The sequence below is a fragment of the Amphiprion ocellaris genome, chromosome 20, assembly GCF_022539595.1.
Source record: "Amphiprion ocellaris isolate individual 3 ecotype Okinawa chromosome 20, ASM2253959v1, whole genome shotgun sequence".
NCBI classification, from domain to species: domain Eukaryota; kingdom Metazoa; phylum Chordata; class Actinopteri; family Pomacentridae; genus Amphiprion; species Amphiprion ocellaris.
The window spans coordinates 15,239,671-15,260,445 of NC_072785.1; the positions used below are offsets into that span (position 1 = coordinate 15,239,671).

A 20,775-nucleotide genomic window follows, 5' to 3' on the forward strand; every position below is an offset into this window, starting at 1 on the left:
TCCTTGCTTCAGACCTTCTACTGTTGGGTAATTTAGTGTAGACCTATTCTGCTTCTGGTTTCTATGTTTTAGTGCTTTATCATAAAAAAATACAACTTAGCAGGTAACTGGTAGCTGTCAAACGAATATCTAGTAGTTGTAGAGGTAAGGAATGCAATATTTCATCCCGAATGATTGGTCAAAAGTAATAGTAAAGTAGCAAAAAGGGAAATATTCAAAGTATAGATACCTCCAAACTGTCATTTCAGTATTTGAATGTACTCCTAGAACTACAGTAACCGCTGGTTCAGTAAATAATGAATAAAAAACGTGTGGATATTTTTAGAAATGCATATTACATGTCTGACAACAGTTGCTAGGTGGCGGTAAAGGGCTTTAGTGTGAAAACTAACAGGAACAGAGTTTGTCCAAACGGGACTCCGTACTGACGTTGTACTCGGGAGGAAACATGGCGGCCGCCCTGGCGAGAAGACTGCCCGGTGTGTAACCACAGTTTGACATTCATGCTTTGTCCTTCCACCCTCGTCATTGTGTAAATGTGTAGTATGTGGTCCATGCGTTCATTTACTGAACAGAAATCTTTGTTAGCACAGACAGTCGCTGAAAGCTGTCCTTTAGCTTAAGCTAGCAGCATTAGCTAAGCTTCCTCTCCCTTCCACTCATGTGTTTCTGTTGTCCTTGGGTCTCACAGGGCTGCTGAGGCCGCTGTCTCTCTCTATGAGCGCCAGAACACCTCAGATCTGTCAGCTATCCAACCTCATCCAGCCTACACCTCTCTACGGTTCCGCTACAGCCGCTGTCCGCGCTCCTCTCCGGGGTGCAGTGTGGCAGACACCCCGGTACAACATCCTGCAGCGGTAAGGACCGGAGTGATACTAACGTCAAGCCCTTTTCATAAGATTTGAACAATGATGGAGAGATTGTTCTGATCCTTTCCTTAAGTAAAAGCACGGAAATAACATTGTAAAAATACTAAGATGTCAAAAATGCGTTTTTTCTAATGTTTCAGTGAGATATTGGTTCGTGTAGAATTATTGAAAATAAACATTATCAAAAGTATAGACAGTAAAATCTGCAGAAGACATTTAGTCATAGACATCTGAAATGTCCAGACCAGAGGCATTGCAGGGCTCTTGAGACATTGGGGGCTTTGGGCAGTGCACAGATTTTTAGATTTTAGCCTAATAATTGCAACATTTTCATATTATTTCATAGTCAAATCAATATAAAACATGAGACATTGTGTTTCAGGCAAAGTATTGTCATCCCAACTCCATAACTTATTTCTTGGCATTGGTTTCACATTAAGTGCAGGATAGTAGTTCTACAACTCTATACCTTGGAATTAGCCTTATTTGTGATGATTTAGAGATACAATCATATGTAAATATGTTAGAGAACCACTGAGCTAGACTGAGTTGCCAACTTTTAGCCCCCATTTGTAGTGAGACTGCTTCATATTATGTATACTATATTATATTACTCTTTATTAAAAGTATAACGGTAATTTTAGTTGATAGTAATTTGGGTGACCATCTAAATAGTCTAGAAGAAGAGATGCAGGTGCTGTTGAGGAGAAAAATTCACCCATAAAATCCCATAACACAATACCCTAATAAATAATTAATCAGACTAAATGTGATCCCTGGAGGTGAGAGACAATACTTGGTGTTGCAATGAACAATGTCTGGCATCCACAAACTGACTCCACTGGAGCTGTATAAAAAGGATTCAAAGTTCAAAGTCTCCTCTCAAAGCTTCTCTTTATATAAAGATGATATTGTGCTTTTCTTTCTGGTCTTATCTACTTACTTTTGAGCCTTTGGTTTCATTTTTATTGTTAAATTGAACTTTCGCTCCCCCCTTCATTGTTAATTATTACATCACGTTTTAATATGGCTTCAATTCATAGTTATGTGTCACTGGAAAGTACGGTAAAAGCTTTTACCTGCCGCCTTTAGAATTAATGTGCGATGTGATTTGACTCTTGTCTAAAGAAAAACAACAAAACAAGCAAACAAAAAAAAATATTCATAAATAATTCAAGGTTATAGTCTGCGACACTCAGGTCTGATAATAACCCTAGTCTAACTTTATCTAAATTATACACAGATTTTTTATTAAGAAATCAGAAATCGGGATAAAAAAAATTATTTAAAATTGAAATTACATCTTGAAACTCTGCAATTAGCAAATCACCAATGATAGAATTTAGTATTTACAACATTATTGTTATTGTTGAATAATAACATTTATTAAATAATGAGAACAGTGCTACAACTCAATTTTATTTAATTTGAGAAGACTGAAATTTTCAGGGGTTGTTTATGCCCACTGACCAGCCTAAACTACACATTTTATTCTTGCATGTTCGACTGACAGAAACCCCAGTCTCATCATTTAATAGCTATACCTCATACATTTTGCAGTGCAGCTGACCCAGGGTTTCAACTATCATAGTTTTATAAATACTTGCCATCCTACTTGTGTGACAGTCATGCTGTTGATGGTGCCTCATGTGATAATGTTTCATCACATGTTTCAAATCTGTTACACAGTAATTATTGAACCGAAGCTTGACATTAAAAAGTTGTATTGCAAATCAAACAGCAATAGCTGTCACTGACATCGCAATTATATATTTCCACCAAATCATTTAAGATTGAAAAGCACTGGTTTGATCTTCAGCAATGTGTTGTATTTTACAAGATAATAGAAAACGCCTGTCTGAAAAGTAACTAATGCTGTCAAATACGTGTAGTGAAGTACAAAGTGCAATATTTCCCCGCTGAAATGCAATGGAGTTTAAGTATTAAGTAGCATAAATCCTCCAATAAAGTACAAGTACTTCAAAACTACACTTGATTACAGTACTTGACCAGTTACTTTCCACCACTGTGAACTAAATGTGCATCTTTGGTGCACACATAGTGGAAAAAATACATACTTTTACCAGCTTATAGGATAAGAATATTAAAAGTTATCCTATTTGCTACTTGTGATTTTATTTCTCAGGTTTGAAATAAAGTCATATCTGTGGTTAAATCAACGTCAGAATTGTAGCGATGCAACAAAACATTCCGCTGCCCCTTGAAAACTAGTTTATCAACAGTATATTATTCAGTATTTCCCAAACAAATTGTCTTTATTTGGGCATTTAATTGTCAGTTCACCCAAGCAACAGATTAAGTGAAGATTTTGCCTCAACTTTAGTACGATGAGGTGCAGCTTTTCGTCCAAAAAACAATTTTACAGAATTAGTAAGCCATCTGGATCCTGACTAATCTTGTCTTGTGACATTTTTGTTGGTGGTGAATAACCTAACACCCACACTTAGTAAAAATATAACCCTTGCCAATGAAAGAGCACTCTTTTGCTGCACTCCCCCACCTTTTTTGTATAATATAAGCAAAGGACAAAGGTCTTGTTTTATGCCAGGAGAACTAGCTCACACAATAAAACACTGTAAGAAACTCTGAGGTGAATAAAAGGCAGTTTGAGCTCAACAGCAGTATCAGTCCCTATCCAAGAAACAGCAATGGCCATAGATCAATCTAAGTAACTGCAACATCCTCGAAAAAAATACTATTTTTGTTTGAAAAATCTCTTTTTAAAGCTTTGTATGTATTGAAGTTGGAGCTACAAATGTTAAAAAAAAAAAAAAAAAAAAAGAGCATAATCTGCATGAGCACATATCACTGAGAGATTGTCATGAGACAGTTTTTGCAATTTAAAAGATGTCACATCTTTAATGAATATTCTGAGTAACAGTTGTTCTGATTGTCTGTGTTCTTCCAGGGTGACATCATTTGTTCCAAGTCTAATTCAGCAGCCAAGCAGAAGTCTGACGTACTACAGTGTGAAGAAGGGGAAGAGGAAGAGCGTGAAATCAGTAACAGACAGGTTCATGAGGCTGCACTGCGGCCTTTGGATCAGACGTCAGGTGCGTGTGTTGTACAGTTAACTGCCTGAATCACTGGTTTATTTAACACCTTAAAAACACAGCGGTGCCAATCTGATTTCTTGTTTTGGGTGCAAACAGTCAGGATACAAGAAGAAACTGTGGAAGAAGCTGCCTGCCAGACGAAGGCGCCTGAGGGAAATTGTGTTCTGTAACAAAACACAGAGCAAGCTTTTGGATAAAATGACAACGTCTTTTTGGAAAAGGAGAAACTGGTATGTCAACGATCCATACATGAAGTACCACGATCGAGTCAACTTCAAACAGTAATTTGCTGATTCATGTACTGCTATATTGTCTTCTGCTTGAATATAACATGATATTTGTTGTACACATATTTAATAAATCCTGATGTCTTCAATGATGTTTGCTTTTAGTTATTATTTTGAGACAACTGGATAAAAAAAGAAGAGTGCAACCCAGTCAGAGATTTGCTTCATATTTAATGGCTGTAAATTGATTTTAACCAACAGAAATACTTAAACCAGTGAAACACTAAATTGATAGTCATAAACCATTATGTGATCACATCACTGCTTTTTGTTTTATAATTCACAATCAAGTTCAAATTTGACATTCTGGCCTGCCAGAAAAAAAATGCTTAGGATAAGTTAGAAAGAATCGCGGTGTCTCTTCATGAATAAAGCCTTAAGTGGCCGATTTATCAGTAAATAAGACATTTAATTTGTGGGTATGTGTAGCCAACTGATGGTCATGACATTTAATGTTCTTTGAAAGCAGCCAAAAGTAACAAAAACAGAATTCACTGTTCATCAGCAGGGCGTCTGAAGAGGCCAACAGCTTCACACAAAATCACTTAAGAAATGAAATTTTTCATACTAATTAATAACAAACATCATGCAGTGATGAGTTTATCAATCTACACACAAGTATACAAATCTGCAACTTAGCAATGTGTGTTTTTTTTCCTCAGTTTTACTTTGCAAGAATTTTAATCAAAGGAAATCAACTCCAGCACTAACACTGATACCACTAAACAGATAATTAGATTTTTCCTGCCCCCCCCCCGACCATTTATCCATTAAAAGGACATTTCATGTGCATAATAAGTGTATCTACAACATCAGAGTGAATGACGTGTAAACAGAACTGTTGTACCTGAGAAGCTTCTGTTTCAAACTTAAAACCACCATAAATGATACAGATACGACGGAAAATCTAGTGCGCGAGTCCACCTATCAGCGACCGACACAGCGATGTTTTGTGTACATCGTTGCCAAGTTTCAGGCTCAGTCAATAAAGTACAGGCTGACAAGATACAACGCATTGCTACGCACTATTTACCTATATAGAAGTTTGTAAACCTGCAAACCAATATATTCACTCTCATGAATTCCTTAAAAAAATAGCAGAAGCAAGTAAAGGTAAGAGCGTTGGGTTTAGTGTTGCTCAGTTAACAACAGAACATTACACAGTGATTTCAAACATGGAGAAAGGACCATGTTTCTATACAGTAAATATTTACTCATGTAATAACCCATTCCTGCTACACCTAAAAGTGACTCGTCCCTAATCGGCCTTACGTTGCCAAATAATTTATGAAATAAATGACAAAGCGCGCCACGAAACTGAACAGTAGATTGTCAAAAACAGTCTGCTCCAGTGAGAAAACCTCTTATGTGGTGATATTTTTCTCTCTTTTATCTGTGATAGAGATATTCTTACTTGTTAAGAAGTAATTATTTCTTTGTCACCACAGAAATAGCAATAAAGTGACCAATGAGAGTGTTCCGCTACTAATTTGTCTAATTTTTGGCCATTTCAGAGCATTGACGGCAGTCGTTTATATTCTAAGCATAGTGCAAAGTGATTGTTTAATGACAACATTGTGTTGAAAATACCACGTGAAGAGTCATTTACGTCTCTGCTGTCTCTTTCTTTAAGGCTTGAAGAGAGAGAGGTAAATAACAGAAAAGTGTCTGTCACTGCTGTCTGACTTCTCATTACTGCAAATACAGGCTGTCTTGCCATTAAATGCTTTTAGGTAACTTCTCAGATGTGATAAGTAATCGGGGCAGGGAAAAAAAAAAAATGCCCACAAATGTGACCAGATTCAATCAAACAGCCTCGCCTTTTGTTTTGATCCTTGGCTTGTTTCACATTCTCTTACAGCGAGAGCGTCACTCTCAGAGCCAGCTGTAGTTTTCAGTGACAGTACATTCTGTTTAATCAACAGCAGACCAATGACCGGGAAGACACGCATGCGATTGCCGACCCAGACCTGATATATCAAAAAAATCGTAAAGATGAAGTACACACATACTGTACATAAATACATATTCAATAACCCACAAACTCAAAGTGTCTATCAGCATGGAGCCCATTCACTCACCTTTTCTATCTCAGTGTCACAAACCTCAGTTTTTTTTAAAAATCATGAGCCACTGGTTATATAACCGTATATAGAGGGGTCATCATAGGTCACTTTGGTAATACCTTATTCCAAAGCAAGGCTGCTTCAGTCATGTAGCTTTTGGCCATTCAGTATTTTTTACATCTTGCAGCGAAGGCAGCTGGAGGAGTCTTGAGGACAGTTTCACATGGCTTCATTGTTTGAAGAAAGAGCACTCCTGGATCTTGTGAGAGGCCTTAAGACTCTATGAGGAGGCTGGAAGGGAGAAAAAAAAAAAGCAAAGGAGTTTAGTCAACCAATAGCTGGAAGATGTTGCAGACTATTTGAAGGATACAGCTGGAATTATTTTGTATTTTTCTTATTGTCAGCAAAACACAAGATGCAGCTAAAACTACGAATGTGTTAGTTTGTCTCTCATTACTTTCCCACTCAAATCTCAGTCCAACGCCCAGCTGTTCCTTTTGATTTTTTAAAAATTTGTTTTTAAAAGGAATCAATCATTTTTGGAGAAAAGAAAACTAAAAACTGTGAACTGTTGATACTTGGAAACAACTAAAACAGAAGTAAAATGTGTATTAATGGCATCAAGGGGCTGATCTGGAAGTAGAATAAAAATCTTAAATGCCCAGATTCATTGTGGTAAAACAGCACAAGTCATTAATATGTTTTTAATAGCTTTTGGATAACAGGAGTAAAGTATATCAGGCTTTGGCTACACAGACAACACATGCTTGTAGATCAGTTCATACACCAGTGTTAAAAGAAAGTGCATCATGTGAGAGTTTCACATTTCAAACCCCTTTTTTCATGATGGTATATCACATTAATGACCAGCATCATAAATAGAAATATGGACCAAATGTTCTTATTAATACAGTATTTAAGGCAAATATAACTAATATTTAACAACTGCTCTCTAAATATTCCAAAATGATCATTTGCAGCCTTTGAGCAAAACAATATTTAAGGCTGAAATTATATCAGAAGTCATCAAGTTGCTTCATTTTATGATTCTAAAATTAAATCTTAAGTTTATCAGGTGCCATTCCTAGCACACGTAAGTGATGACTGCAACTCTCATACAGCTGAAAGTCACAGTGGATTCAGTATTACATCATCACCTACGCAGGTCAATCTTATCTAATGCAATCTGTAAGAAATACTGCCTTTTATTTAAGTTATTTAGACAACAATTACAATTTTATGAGGTGGTGCACGTTCTTTGAAGACCTGTGCAACTGTTTTGGAATTTGCTGTCAGTGAGAAAAATAGATTATATTGCTAGCCTTTTCCTTAAAATAATTTTTAGTTGGGCACTGCCATGCCAAACACACAGATTTTAGATTCATAAATTTATGAATGAACACTAGTTAATTCTAGAGATTGGCTTCACACAAACATTTCTACAAACATAAAAGTTATTCCAAGGGCTGGAACAGCATCGAAGGCAATCCATGCCAGCGTGTTGTTTGCGTGTTTGGATGTTCCCCATGCCACATTTCCAAACACGTGAGTTACTGCAATCACACATTCATTTAAACTAAGTAATAATTCCACTAAAGTTAATGCATGAATCAGCTTCATCAGTGCAGAAATCCTACTAGCAGCCAGACTCTCCACATTTGCACAGGTGCTGGACCATGATGATTCATTTAGCCACGCGGCAGTAGCAATTAGTGAATCAGTTGGTAAATCACAGCTCTCGAGGGGCAGTTAGGAGCAGGCAGCAGCTGGGCAGCCACGTGGACGAGGCAGGGTACCTCCGGAGCCTTCCTCTTAACCAGCCTGAGCTGTGGAGAGCTGGACGCCGCCTGAGCCGCCTCCTTCTCCACCTCGCCGGGCTGCTCCGGAGGTGCAGGGGTGGGAGGTGGAGAGGGTGTGGAGGGCGGGGTGGACGGGGGCGTCACAGAGGGGGTAATGGGTGTGGACTCGGACTCGGAAGTCGAGAGGGTCTGGCATGGAAGCTCCTTGGAGTCCCACTGCTCCAACCTCAACACCTCAAACTCTGTCATGTCAAAATCCTGCCCTGTACCGTGGAAAGAGGCCGGCAGGAGCGATGAGCAACATGGAAATGTGGAATCTCTCGGAGCACTGAATCCAAAGCCAAATACTGTGTTGTGCGACTGCTGTTAAGCTGCAGCTGATTTTGGTCAGTTGGGGATAATGAATGTTCACATCATTATGCATTATCATCCTGTAGCGCACAGAGCAGCGGCCAGAAAGGAAGTTATAATAAGTGGGAGCCAATTTGTTGCATCACAAACAAGCATAACAAGGCTATTCTTCTGTTCTTCTTTTTAGTACGTGCAGATTTACAGTAAAACCACTTAGGCTGTTTTCCATATCATTTAATACCAAGAGACGAGAGGGCCACTACATTAGCAACACTAGTCAAAATGTTTTTGTTTTTAACATTTCCAGTAATTTCAGGAAAAGACCACAACCATCAATGCATTAATTTGATCAACACTAACTCTGTATTCTGTGCTGTATTCAAAGTGAGATCTTATTTTTTCTGCGTCTTAGAGCTCCACTGCTGTACAGAAACTATAATAAGACATCAATGAACCACATCTCAGCTCTGGGTGACATGTTTCTGATCTCTATGGTTTATTTTAACTCTTCAGCCTTGCACCACGGCGCTACTGGAAAATCGCACTAAATGAGTATTAGTCCACAGCTGAAAATAATTCCTAACAAATGCATGTTTTAGCAAAGTTACCACAAAACTACAGTACCCAGCTGTTTAGGAAACTATTTAGACACACAGACAATTCAAAGTATATATTTGTGAGCCATTTTTGATGATGTACACCCTCAAGGGAAGTCAGAAAGTATTGGTTTTGGTCTTTTAATTGGGATTTATTGACAGTAACAGAAATAAAAGTTAATGCAAGTTTGTGTTAATCCATAATTGAGTGCAGTCAGAAATTTACAGCAGCTATCAGTCGGGATTAATAAAGTATCTATCTATCTATCTATCTATCTATCTATCTATCTATCTATCTATCTATCTATGTTTAAGTTGTTTTCAGCAAATAAGAACAGAGGGGCTTTCACCAAGAGTCCTACTTAAATAAAAAGGGTAAATGTGCCTTAAGTCTGCAGCAATTTGCATGTGATGTAAACAGTTGTTTCTCAATGTTATTTCTGATTTTATTTACAAAGAAATATCTATTATCTGACCAGTATCACACCAGATTAAGACAAACAGTGGCTGTCTCCACATGATGTTAAACTGCGAACAAATCCCCCTCAGCTACATGTGAGTCTTATCACAGGATGGTGAGCCTGGCAGCGCTGCGAGGCCTGACCTGCCCCAGACAGGAAGGCAGGACTGAGGTTAGGGGGCCGCTCAGGAAAGCAGAGGTACCAAACAATATCTGTGGGCTTAAACAAGCTTGAACAGGAAGACAGATATTGACGCGCTAATCTGTTTTACACAAACCGGCCAGGCGCTGCTAATGGCATTATAGTGGCTCCATTAGAGCTAATTGTGCTCAGAGAAAAGGAATAATGGTTCCCAATTTTATCAATATCTTGTTTTGTGAAACCGAGATTTATTTTACGAGCTTTAATAACACTACTATTTGATGGTTAATGCTTAAGTCAATCTCTACAGCTGCCTTTAGTTTCAGGAGGTGTCAGGAGGCAGTATGAGAATAAAGCGTCCTCACCCTTGTAGCTCTCTGACTTGCTGCGCATCATAGTTCTGGTCCGGTGTTGTGCTGCTGCAGGCTGCGTGGTGCCGGAGCCGCTGTTAACGGGGTCAGACTGGTAGGAAGACAGATCCTGCATGCTGAAGCTCCTCAGTCTGTCTGATAGAACTCCTTGGCCCTAAACCAGGAAACATGATGTAGTCATTTTCAGCAGCAGCAGTGAGGTAGTCAAGTATGACAGCTTATTTAGAAGCAAAACTGAATGAAGATGACAATATCCTGTAAAAAATTAAGTTTTAAAACTGTTTCTAGCATTTTTTCCCCCAGTGTTGTTATATTACAGATAGAAACTAGTAAAATCACAGAAAAACTGTTTATTTACATGTTACATGCTAAGCCATAAAAAAAGGCCAAAACTGTAAATAATGTCCACATGAAAAATCTGTATTTTTACAAATGGTAATTTTACAGTAAAATCACACATTTTTACTGTATTTCAATGAGCAAAATAATTTTATTTTTATCATTATTGCATTGTAATGTACAGATATTTCCCATTATATGCAAAAAAAACTTGGATATAATGTATGTTCAGGATTGAATAACCAAATAATGGTAATTTAACTGATTTTGCCAGCATACTATAATGTAAAACAACAGAAAAAAATATAAACTTACATGTTCACTTGAACAACAAACTGAATTAGCTAAAAAAAATCACCATTTTTACAGTTACTAACAGCATTCCACATTTTTTAGCATATTTTTTTTCTTGCAGCAACAGTTTTTACCACTTTTTTTATGAGATTTTTTTTTTCTTACAGTGTAGGCTGCTGGCTCTTCCATTCAAAGCTGTGTTTATTTATTTATAGCCAGTCTTCATTATGTGATTGGCCACGCAAACAACAGGCTTGACACCTTCACTACAATGATCGGCCGCTGTACCCTCAGGTCAGTACAAAACAAATGCTCAGAGTCTGCATTACCTTTGTTGCAGCCATGACTGCAGCTGTGGCCGCAACATTCAGTCCTTTTCTCCCATAATGCACCAGCGTGTCATAGCTTTTGTCCTTCGCTTGGCAGATATACTCATCAATGTCCTGAAATGAAATAATCACATGAACATCACGTCTCTCGTCACTGTGTAGCTCATTTTTGCGCAGCGTTGACAGATGTTTCTTATTCGGATTGACGTGAACTTTAGAAAACTCACTCATCTGTTTCCTGACTAGAGGAAAAGGGAAAGAAGGGGAAAAGCGAAATGGAAGAACACTAGGACATTTCCTCTCCCATGCACAGAAAACACATTTTTAGCAGCTAAAGTGGGAAATTGAATCAGCACAAAGGCACTTTTGTTCTCTAGACAGTCGCAAAGCTTGAATTCTGTTAGTCCCAAAACCACGCAGACTAACTTAAAGCCCAGACTGAATATTTTCACCATTAACTCCTTCAGAGGAAACAACGAAAGATACAACAAAGGAAAGGGTTTTCACCTTTTCTTTTGAGGAGAGCGTGGGATGAACGAACTTCCTGTACAGCACACTGGAGCCCTTGGTGTAAGGGGACAGCAGCCACACCACAAAGGCGATCTTTAGTTCATAGTAGAACGGAAGCCTGCAATGAAGTCAGGGAATGGCAGCAAAACAGGGCAGAACATGTTGGAGCTTGTTAAAGGGTTTCTATGTACATTCAGGCAGACCTGTGTATAATCATTGACAGTAAATGTCTGAGGTCACTTACCAACAAAGAAACATATCTGTAAATACTTCCACAGTCGTGAATAGGGCAAATATTATCCAGTACATCATCCATTTCACCTGTAAAGTCATGGAAAACCGAGCATGTTTCTCCACAATCTAGAATCCTATTCATGAGAACATCACGGCCTTTTATTCTACCAAAACTAAAAAATACAAATGATATACTCACATATTCCTTCACATCTTTTGACTTGACAGCTTTATAGGATGAGTATGCAGGATATAGTGTACCAAACACAAGTCTATAAGACAGAAAATGTGCCAATTAATAGCAAATTTACAATCAAACGGGCATTTAAAAAGTGCAAGAATGACATATAAACTAGTACTAATGTCATAAATTGTGATTATGGACAACAGATTAAGTTAAGATGGCTATAAATGATGAACAAGCTGTTAGGCAAGATCATGGGAAATCAGTAAATGTCCAGCAGCTTTAAATAACCATTAAACCAACTAAGCATGAAGTCAGATTTCCTCATGCTGTCCAGCTGAGAAACATCCAGAAGTAATATTAGTTTCCATGTGTTGTCCTTTTTTCTTTACATTTCTATTCCTATATAGACACCTGTGGTGGCCGGCGTCCGGACAGAGACAGCACCCTGTTGAAGTGCTACAACCAGGCAACAGCTGTGAGTGCGACCTGATCAAATTACTGACCCACATCACATTGCAGCACTCTGTCCGGGGCAGCTAACTGCACTCTAACACAGTTTAAAAACACAAGGACACGCCAAATATCAGCTCCGGGAGTCACACCTAAAGCTCTCTGTTGGAGACTGAACCAAAATGACCCACATAAGCAGGTTCTGTAGAGCCACAGCTGAGCCAGACCAATCCCTGTAACGAGATCTTGCAATCCAAATTTAATTCTCTCACTATTTTAAGGGTTCGGGCCTGCTGCTGGGATACTCCAAAAGGTCTAATGGTGCTGATTCATACTTTGTGCAGGTAAAAATAGCCATAACCTGCTGTAATAATGTGGCACTATTGTTGTAATGGCATTTTAGAGGAAGTATATCTGGATATATGCATACATACTCATAACATGAATACATCTTGCACTGCAACCTGAGAAGCCTGACCCATCCCTTTTGTTTTTCTTCCAATATGGGACATCAACAGTGAATATTGCTCCACTCAAAGACCGCTCCTGTTGTTCAGTCACCTCACTGACATTTGGGCTTCTGGCTATGAAAGACGCCAGTGGTTCTGACTCTTTTTTTTTTTTTTTTGAAATCATCTCGTGAATGATAATACATTATTCAGTAAATCGCGTCATCTCGTTGTCTGTTGTGCAAAAAAAAAAAAAAATCATCCACTTGATAAAAACACAAAGAGTGCTAGACTGCTGAGCGCAGAAATACAGCAGCTCTCCACAGGCCCAGCTCAGCATTCCTGCTCTAATAGCAAAGTACAATCCTGCGAAACACGAGCTGCTTCGAGTCAAAAATTAATAGACACCTGCTCTCCTTCCACATTGATTCTGATTAAATATTACACCAAAAAAAAGGAGAAAAGGGGAGAAAAAAATTGCGGGGGCTTGTAAAGCGCGCTGCACCGTCAATGAGCGGCTCAAACGCGCCACCTTCAACAACCTGGAGACGCAATTTATTTATAACACAAGTCTGTGCCACAGAATATGGAATGATGATTTGAAAAAATATGACTTACACCACAAGTCTAGAGATGATCCAGGAGACCATTGCGCTGGAGAGGCGACGGGACGCGGTGTCTGCGGGGAGGAGTTTCCTCCAGATGACAGGCGCGTCCAGGCGGCTGCGTCTGGACGCACACAGGCGGCAACGTGATGCAGGAGGATAAACAGAGCGGACTACTGGAGGTCTTATCCATAGATGGCAGTGTTGCATTGCAATGAACGACAGATCATGCTGGTGGTCGAAGATCAGTCCTCATGATCAAGAGTTTGTTTAGATGCGCAGCTTAATTAACATCTTCCTAGGAAGTTGCCTCCTGCAGGATCCACCCTGGTCTTTTAATTTTAGTGCCAGTTTTCTGTGGCACCAAAGTTACCATTTAAATAAGCACTGACACATGACGATATACAGGACAGCAGCTGAGTTACAGGTCAAAAACCCAGAAACTAAAATGTCTACAGGCCCTCAGTTTTGTTTTGTTTTTTTTGTTACTATTTTAGTGGAGTCATGTTGTGATAATTTTAATGGAACATCTTTATATCGGGTTAGGGGTTATCAAATTTTCCTCATTAATTTTCTTTTGATTGATAAATCTACATATGAGGGAACAGTTATAACTCTATGTGCTACCGCAATATAAACTAAGATACTTAATCTCTTAAAATTAGGTTTTGCCATTGGACGACTTTACAGCACAGGGACTTGATGTGACCATAGTTGATCTTGATGGTGTAAATTCTCTGTCAAATTACCAATAAATCAAATTACCACAAAGCAACTGACACACTGGTGAAGTTGTGGTCACCAGGGTAGTAACATAGTTTGTAATCCACCACTGAAATAATGATTATAAAGAGATGGTCAGCAATGTTTAAATGATGCACAGTTGGTACTAAGGTGAGGTGTGCCAAGAAAGCACTCCAGAACTTGTGACAGCAACAAAACCAGCTGTAAGTGTTGATACCAGGCAGGATGGAGCCTTACTTTCATGCTGTTAAGTCCTGATCCTACCATCTGAATGTTGCAGCAGAAATGGAGACTCATCAGATGCAGGCAATGTTTTTTCAATCTTCCGTTGTCCAGTTTTAGTGAGCCTTTGTGCATGGTGGGTTCAGTTTCCTGTTCTTAGCAGACAGAAGTAGCACACAATATGGGTCATCTGATTCAGTGTTGAAGGTGTTGTTGGTTCCAAGATGTTCTTCTACATACCTTGCTTGTATGGGTTATTTGAGTAACTGTTGCCCCTCTTTTGCTCAAACCAGTCCGGTCTCTGTCCTCTGTCATCAACATAGCACTACTGCCCAGAGAATCACTACCCACTGGAGTTTTTTTTAATCCTTTTCAGATCATTCTCTGCAAACCGAGACATAGATGTGCGTGAAATTGCCAGATTAGCACTTAACACCAACAACCGTACCACTTTCAAAGGCATTTAAATCACCCATTTCCCCTATTCTGATGATGAGTTTGGACTTCAGATCTTCTTGACCTACATACCTAAATGCATTAAGTTTCTACCATGTGATTTATGAAGGAGCTGAATAAGTGTACCTAATAGTGGCTGTCCAGTGATCATTATAAAGCTATTCGATGCTGTCGTTACCCAGATCACATTTTCAAAACACTAACATGTACAGACTATGTTTCCATGATTATCTTTTTAAAAGTAAAAAGGTCAGTTTATACTATATCTCAGAATATTTTTAAATCACCAACCACAGAAATCTGAATCTAAATGCTGAGGCGTGAGATTTTGCCTGGCCTTGAAATTCTTTGTCTGCGATCACTAACCTGAGAACACCAGCATTATTAGAGCTACAGTAACTTGGCTTTGACGTACAAAGTGAAGCCGGAGAACAGAAGCAAGGTTTTGTTACAGTACAACAAAAGCTGTCGAGGGCGGGCTGTGGCTGGTAGAAACCTAATCCTTTTGTCCATTTGAAAGCCAAGAGAATGGCCTCAAAACAAACTAGGACCAGAACGTACTACGGTCTTCAAAGATTACACTTCCCTTCCTACTCAAAGAAAAACTTATATCAACAAGGTGTAATTTTACTCCCATCACATCACAGATGAAACAAACAGCCTTAACATGAATCTGACACCGTTTCTGAGACGTATCTACAGCATTTGACTATTGGCATATTGCACTTCCTGAACTGCAAAGTGATGAAACACAGCAAATCTCTATCATGTAGCACTTTACTCTTTATATAGTATATTTTTTCACAAATGCAGAGCAAGCCATTTAATCTAGCAGACGTGGTGGTGTCAAATGCATTAAATAGTCAGTGCAGTACAGTTTCTGACCTGCTGAGTGGGCTGTTGCTAGCTGGCTGCTCACATCTCCCAAAGACCTATTCCTACTGACAACAGACCTAACATGTAGCATTTAACGTGATGTTGAGTAGCGTAATGTACAGAAATAGGCATCTCATTGGTCACCGTCACCTTCATTCTTAAAAGTTTATTTGTTATTTTTTTTTCTCCATTCACATAGAAAAATTATACACACTATACTTCCACAATACATAAGTTCTGCACTGACCACCTTTTCTATTTCGTCTGGATCTTTCTGTCGAGAAGGAGCTCTGTTGTAATGCAAAGTCAGAGATTTAACAAGCGGAGTGTTAATGCAACAGAAATGAGTTAGGGTCGTATGCGTGCAATTTTCTCATGAGTGTACTTAACATGTAGGACCACATATAGAACGGATACATTTTGACTGTACAGAAAATTAACTATCAAAAGTGAACTTCACCCATCACCTCTAGTGTTTCAGATATTGTAGGCTAACTACTGGTAAACAGAACAGCTGCTGCTTACAAAATGTATCCTAAGAGATTAAATCTACTGCTGAACAGTGATCTAGGACGTGACTTAACGACAACTATTTAGTCACTTGTTTGGATCATAAATACCCAAGTACCTCCACCACCAGTCCATACCTTAGGACAGAAGAATAAGATGAAGCGCTGTAGGCACGGCAGGCTTTTCATACTTACATTATATACACCTTCTTAAACCTTCTGTTTGACTTTGGATAATAAAGACTTACCGAGGGTTACCCCCTGGCAATTAAAGACAAAAAGCAAAACCACTCTTTCATCTGGCTGAGTCAACCAGATGTTCTATATAAAAAACATTAACTGTTATAGCACAAAGTTAACCCCAAATGATTATGTAAAATTGTAATTATAATATGAAGCAAAGGGGATTCTCAACACTGTAAACCCTGCACCAGAATAGTCTCTGTCCTTTCTGGAGTGAGCAAACTGACATTGACAGACAGAGCTGAGGCAGTTCACCTTAGCTCCTCAGTGCTGCCAATCTTGACTGCATTGCTTCAATGTCCTCCTCTGACTCCTCCTCTGAAGCTGCAGCTGCTCCTTCCGGTTCCATCTCAGGCAACGCATCTGTGACTTTGCTCGGCGCTTTGCCAAGAGCACCTGACAGTGCAAATAGAGCCAGAGATTTTAGAATCATCAAACTGTGTTCAATCTATGATTCAGACTTAAATTCTTCAAGTTAGACACCAACATCTTATTACAAAACATGAATGCAACAGTGTCTTGAGAATTGTTTTTTCCTTCACCTGCTGTTATCTCAAAGAGGATCTTGTCAACTTCCTCCTCTGCTGCCTCCTCCATCTCCTCTCCATCTTCCATGCTCTCAAACGTGTCTTCCAGCATTTCCTCAATGATGCCAGCCTGAAAGATAATTATATGTACATGACACCATAGTTTAGCAAGTTTTTCTTTGAAAGAAGTTATGAAAAAGGATATTAGGGTCAGTCACATTGTTCTAGTTTTTTGTAATGGCTTGACTGTAAACAGGATCTATTTTTGTTGGATGCTGCCGACCTTCATCATCTCCTTTGACAGCTCCCTCATAGTGGCCTGGATTTCTGGGATTTTTACTAGACTCTGCATGGCTTTCATGACCTCTGTGCTCTTCTGCAGGGCCCCAGCTACACGCAGTACAGCTAGAAAAAGACAAACACATTCTCTCATTCACAGAGCAGAGCAGAACATTAAGTTTGATCTTTAAGATGAGACTGGATTTCGATGACATAAAGTTTTCCTGCTGTCTAATGACCCATCTGTAGCACTCACACACTCACCAAGTTGATTCTTCATACTCAGAAGCACGGAGTTCATGTGGGCTTTGGAGGCGTAAAGTTTTGTGACGGCCCGTTTTGACTGAATCATCTCCTTTGCAAGGACCACACACACGTCTTTCTGGCCCTTTTTGGCAGCATCTTTGATGGATCTTTTAACTTTTTCTTGTTCTCTTTGAATATCTGAAACAAAAAATGGTTGTCACTGTATACAACACATAGGCATTTTTATCTGATAAGATCTTTTTGACTGTGGTGTTTAATAAAATTCCACAACAAAAATGTATCTGACTGAGTCGTTAACCCTTGTGTAACATCAATTACACATTTACATAAAAATGATTATTTTACTTTTTTTTTGGCTTATCAACCAGTGAAATGTCACAGTAGTTGTCAGACAGATCAAATGCATTATATGAATATTCTTAAACAAAGAGTCTTTAGGTTGTTTTGCTTCTAGATATTATAATGTGCTACACAAACATGCTAGTCTTTTCGCTTTCATTGTCAGTTAATCTAAAACTAAGTGAAAGCAAATTTATACACCAAAGGGACATTTTCCACTTTAAAATATACAGCTGCTCTGTGGTAGTCAAATATTTACTGCACCTTACCTCGAATTTGTCTGTCAATCACTCTCATTTCCTTCCTTATTTTTTGAGACCATTCATTGATCTGAAAAGACACGTTAAGTTATTACAGACTGCATTATTTTTTCCTAAACCCTTGAAATATGTTTTCAGTGCCCATTTTGTCTTCCGTCTAACATTAAACTGACGCGATATATAACAGCTTAATCCTAACAGAACACGATGTCGGCTGAAGTGCGTACAATCAGTGTTTGTTTACACTGTACTGACTGACAGCAGACTTGTGTTAGCATGTATGCTAACTAGCTGGCGGTCCGATATAGAAAACAAAGACTGACAGATCGGTTAACGAGGCCTATAAACACATGTGCAGCATTAAAGAATGTAGAAATAATACAGGTGGCGTCACAGGGACTGATAGATTATTTTTAACTACAGTGATGTCAGCTGCTCAGTTAGCACGAAGTAGCAACAGATAGGACGAGCCAAGCCTAGTTAAACTGACAGCTAACGTTAGCACGGTTAGCTACAGGCTCTGTCGTTTATTTTATTACTACGGACACAACTCATAAAGACAGTCCCGGTCTTCAGTAGCAGACACTCACCAGTTCTTTTGGTGGTTTCTCTGGTGTTCTGCCGAACAGCCCCATTGGAACTACTGGGTTCTTGCCAAACTAACTGGTCAGACTAAAACTAGCTGGCTAGCTAAGCTTGTCCAACTAGCACTTCCTGATTTGTTCTCGCGCAGGGCCGCTTGGGCTGCGTTCCAACATGAAGAAACCTTCAGTCCTTCCGGTTCTCACATAGACTGACTATAGGAAACAACGTCAAGTGCTCAAGTGAAGTAGAAACCGAACGAGACCATACATCCAGTAAATTAGCATTTATGACTCGTCACGATATTCAGTTCAAGATATCTGTGAACTACATTTTGACATATTTAAGAAACATTTAAGATGCAGCAAATTACATTTTGAGTGGTAATACTAGACAGACGAGTTTAGAAATAATCACTTCTTCTTGCTGCATTGTATTGGGTGTAGGTATTTTTGCAATAGAGAAATTCTAAGTCTAAAAAGCTTATTAGATTGACTTGAAAGCTTGTTGCCATGTTATACATGTAAGATATGTGCAATTAACCATATAAAAACAATCTTTAGGTATGCAATTTTCTTTTCTGTCTCTTTGCCTTCACAGACCACCTATCTGAGAAACCTTTAAGATCTTTATTCTGAATAAACTAAGCTTCTACTCAAAGATGCAATTCTTTATTCTTCTGCAGTATTCAGTTGTTGCACATCATACAAACAACTTAAATTTAACCTGAATAGGCTAGAGTCTTATGATTTGAATTTTTCATCATCATCGTCATCATCATCATCATCATCATATCTTAACCTGAAAAATGATTGACATTGTTTAAAAATCATCTGTATGCTGATAAAAAAAAAAAAATCCTGAAGTTGAGGCTCTTACTATCTACAGATTGTAATAATGATTTTGTTTGAGTTTTTAGTGTTTATTGACCAAATTCAATCTTGATACATTTAAACAACGCATAAAGAATTTAATGTTGTAATGATCACTGGAGGTAAGTAGTGTCCCAGCAAACAGGAACCTTCAGGAAATGTTCCCAGTCAAGGTTCTTTAAAGGTTGCTGGGAATGTTGCTTGAAAGTTCCTTTTCTTCTTGAATATACAACACACTGTAACTTTCTTGTGAAAATCGACAAAAACATATCATCAGAGAACATTCCTGGGAATGTTCCCTGACAATTCCTGGTTCAGGTTCAGGTTCTCTGAAGGTTTCTGCTTTCTGGGCTGTTTACAACAAAATTTGACTTTCTTGTAAAATTCTACAACTTTTTCAAAAACATTCCTTTGAGGTTGCCCTAAACATTCTCTTGAGGTTGCTCTGAATGTTCCCTGAAGATTCCTGTTTTCTGGGCTGTGTTCACAACAAACTACTTGAAAAATTCAACAAAAACTTCTGATCAAAGATTCCTGTGAATGTTCCCTGACTGTTTACTGTAGAGCCCCTGAAAGTTTCGATTCTTTGAGTTGTGTTTATGACTTCCCTGTAAAATTCTACAACTAATATCAGGGAACGTTCCTTGGGGGTTGTTTTGAATGTTACCTAAAGGGTTCCCTGAAGCTTTTCCCTGAAGGCCCTGTTGTCTGGGCTGTGTTTACCACATGCTGCAGCTTTTTTTTTTTTTTTTGTAAAATTCTACAACAACTATAGTCAAGAAACGTTCCCTGAAGCTTCCTGATATCTGGACTGTGTTCACAACAAACAAACAAACTGGACTATCTTGTTAAATTTAACTCAAAATGCTTGTGGAAGGTTCCTGTGTTATTTAATTTTTACATATTGCATTTACATTTCATTTACATTTTTACAAATACTTACATTTATAGTATTACCACAGCATCACTATACTGATGCATCATATTCCAAAACTTATATAGGAGAGAACACGTGATACAGATTAAAGGTTAAATGCCCTCCGCAGAGGCTTTCAGGTAACACCTGTTCTCATGATGTGTGCCACTTATTGTGAGCTCCAAATATTAATTACAGATCAATTAGGCTAATTTATTAGATATTAGAGCTGTGCATATAATTATGATGAGGTAAGTGAGATGTAAAC

General features: G+C 38.5%; 3 protein-coding genes across 6 annotated transcripts; 1 reads left to right on the forward strand and 2 right to left on the reverse strand.

The window, feature by feature from the left end:
• The first annotated feature begins 371 nt into the window (after window positions 1–371).
• mrpl35 (mitochondrial ribosomal protein L35) lies at window positions 372–4,322 on the forward strand. Its single transcript, XM_023285993.3, has 4 exons — window positions 372–479; window positions 692–857; window positions 3,799–3,943; window positions 4,043–4,322. Exons 1-4 carry the CDS (start codon window positions 449–451, stop codon window positions 4,229–4,231), a joined length of 531 nt encoding a protein of 176 aa, XP_023141761.1. The 5' UTR covers window positions 372–448; the 3' UTR covers window positions 4,232–4,322.
• A 62-nt stretch (window positions 4,323–4,384) lies between these two features.
• On the reverse strand, window positions 4,385–14,813 carry reep1 (receptor accessory protein 1). 4 transcript variants are annotated; one of them, XM_023285941.3, is made up of 9 exons: window positions 14,622–14,813; window positions 13,429–14,531; window positions 11,924–11,996; window positions 11,735–11,811; window positions 11,488–11,608; window positions 10,981–11,094; window positions 10,013–10,172; window positions 8,096–8,361; window positions 4,385–6,590 (listed from the first exon to the last, which is right to left on the reverse strand). In XM_023285941.3, exons 2-9 carry the CDS (start codon window positions 13,623–13,625, stop codon window positions 6,519–6,521), a joined length of 1,080 nt encoding a protein of 359 aa, XP_023141709.2. In that variant the 5' UTR covers window positions 13,626–14,531; window positions 14,622–14,813; the 3' UTR covers window positions 4,385–6,518. The 4 variants fall into 4 exon arrangements, with proteins under 4 accessions (XP_023141709.2, XP_035811222.1, XP_054862036.1 ...); XM_035955329.2 differs by having other exon boundaries at window positions 13,429–14,536; XM_055006061.1 differs by having other exon boundaries at window positions 13,429–14,813.
• A 1,046-nt stretch (window positions 14,814–15,859) lies between these two features.
• chmp3 (charged multivesicular body protein 3) lies at window positions 15,860–18,885 on the reverse strand. The gene is made up of 6 exons (XM_023285942.3): window positions 18,728–18,885; window positions 18,147–18,207; window positions 17,536–17,715; window positions 17,276–17,397; window positions 17,008–17,122; window positions 15,860–16,861 (listed from the first exon to the last, which is right to left on the reverse strand). The coding sequence occupies exons 1-6, from the start codon at window positions 18,770–18,772 to the stop codon at window positions 16,722–16,724; spliced, it is 663 nt and encodes a 220-aa protein (XP_023141710.1). The 5' UTR covers window positions 18,773–18,885; the 3' UTR covers window positions 15,860–16,721.
• Window positions 18,886–20,775: the final 1,890 nt, after the last annotated feature.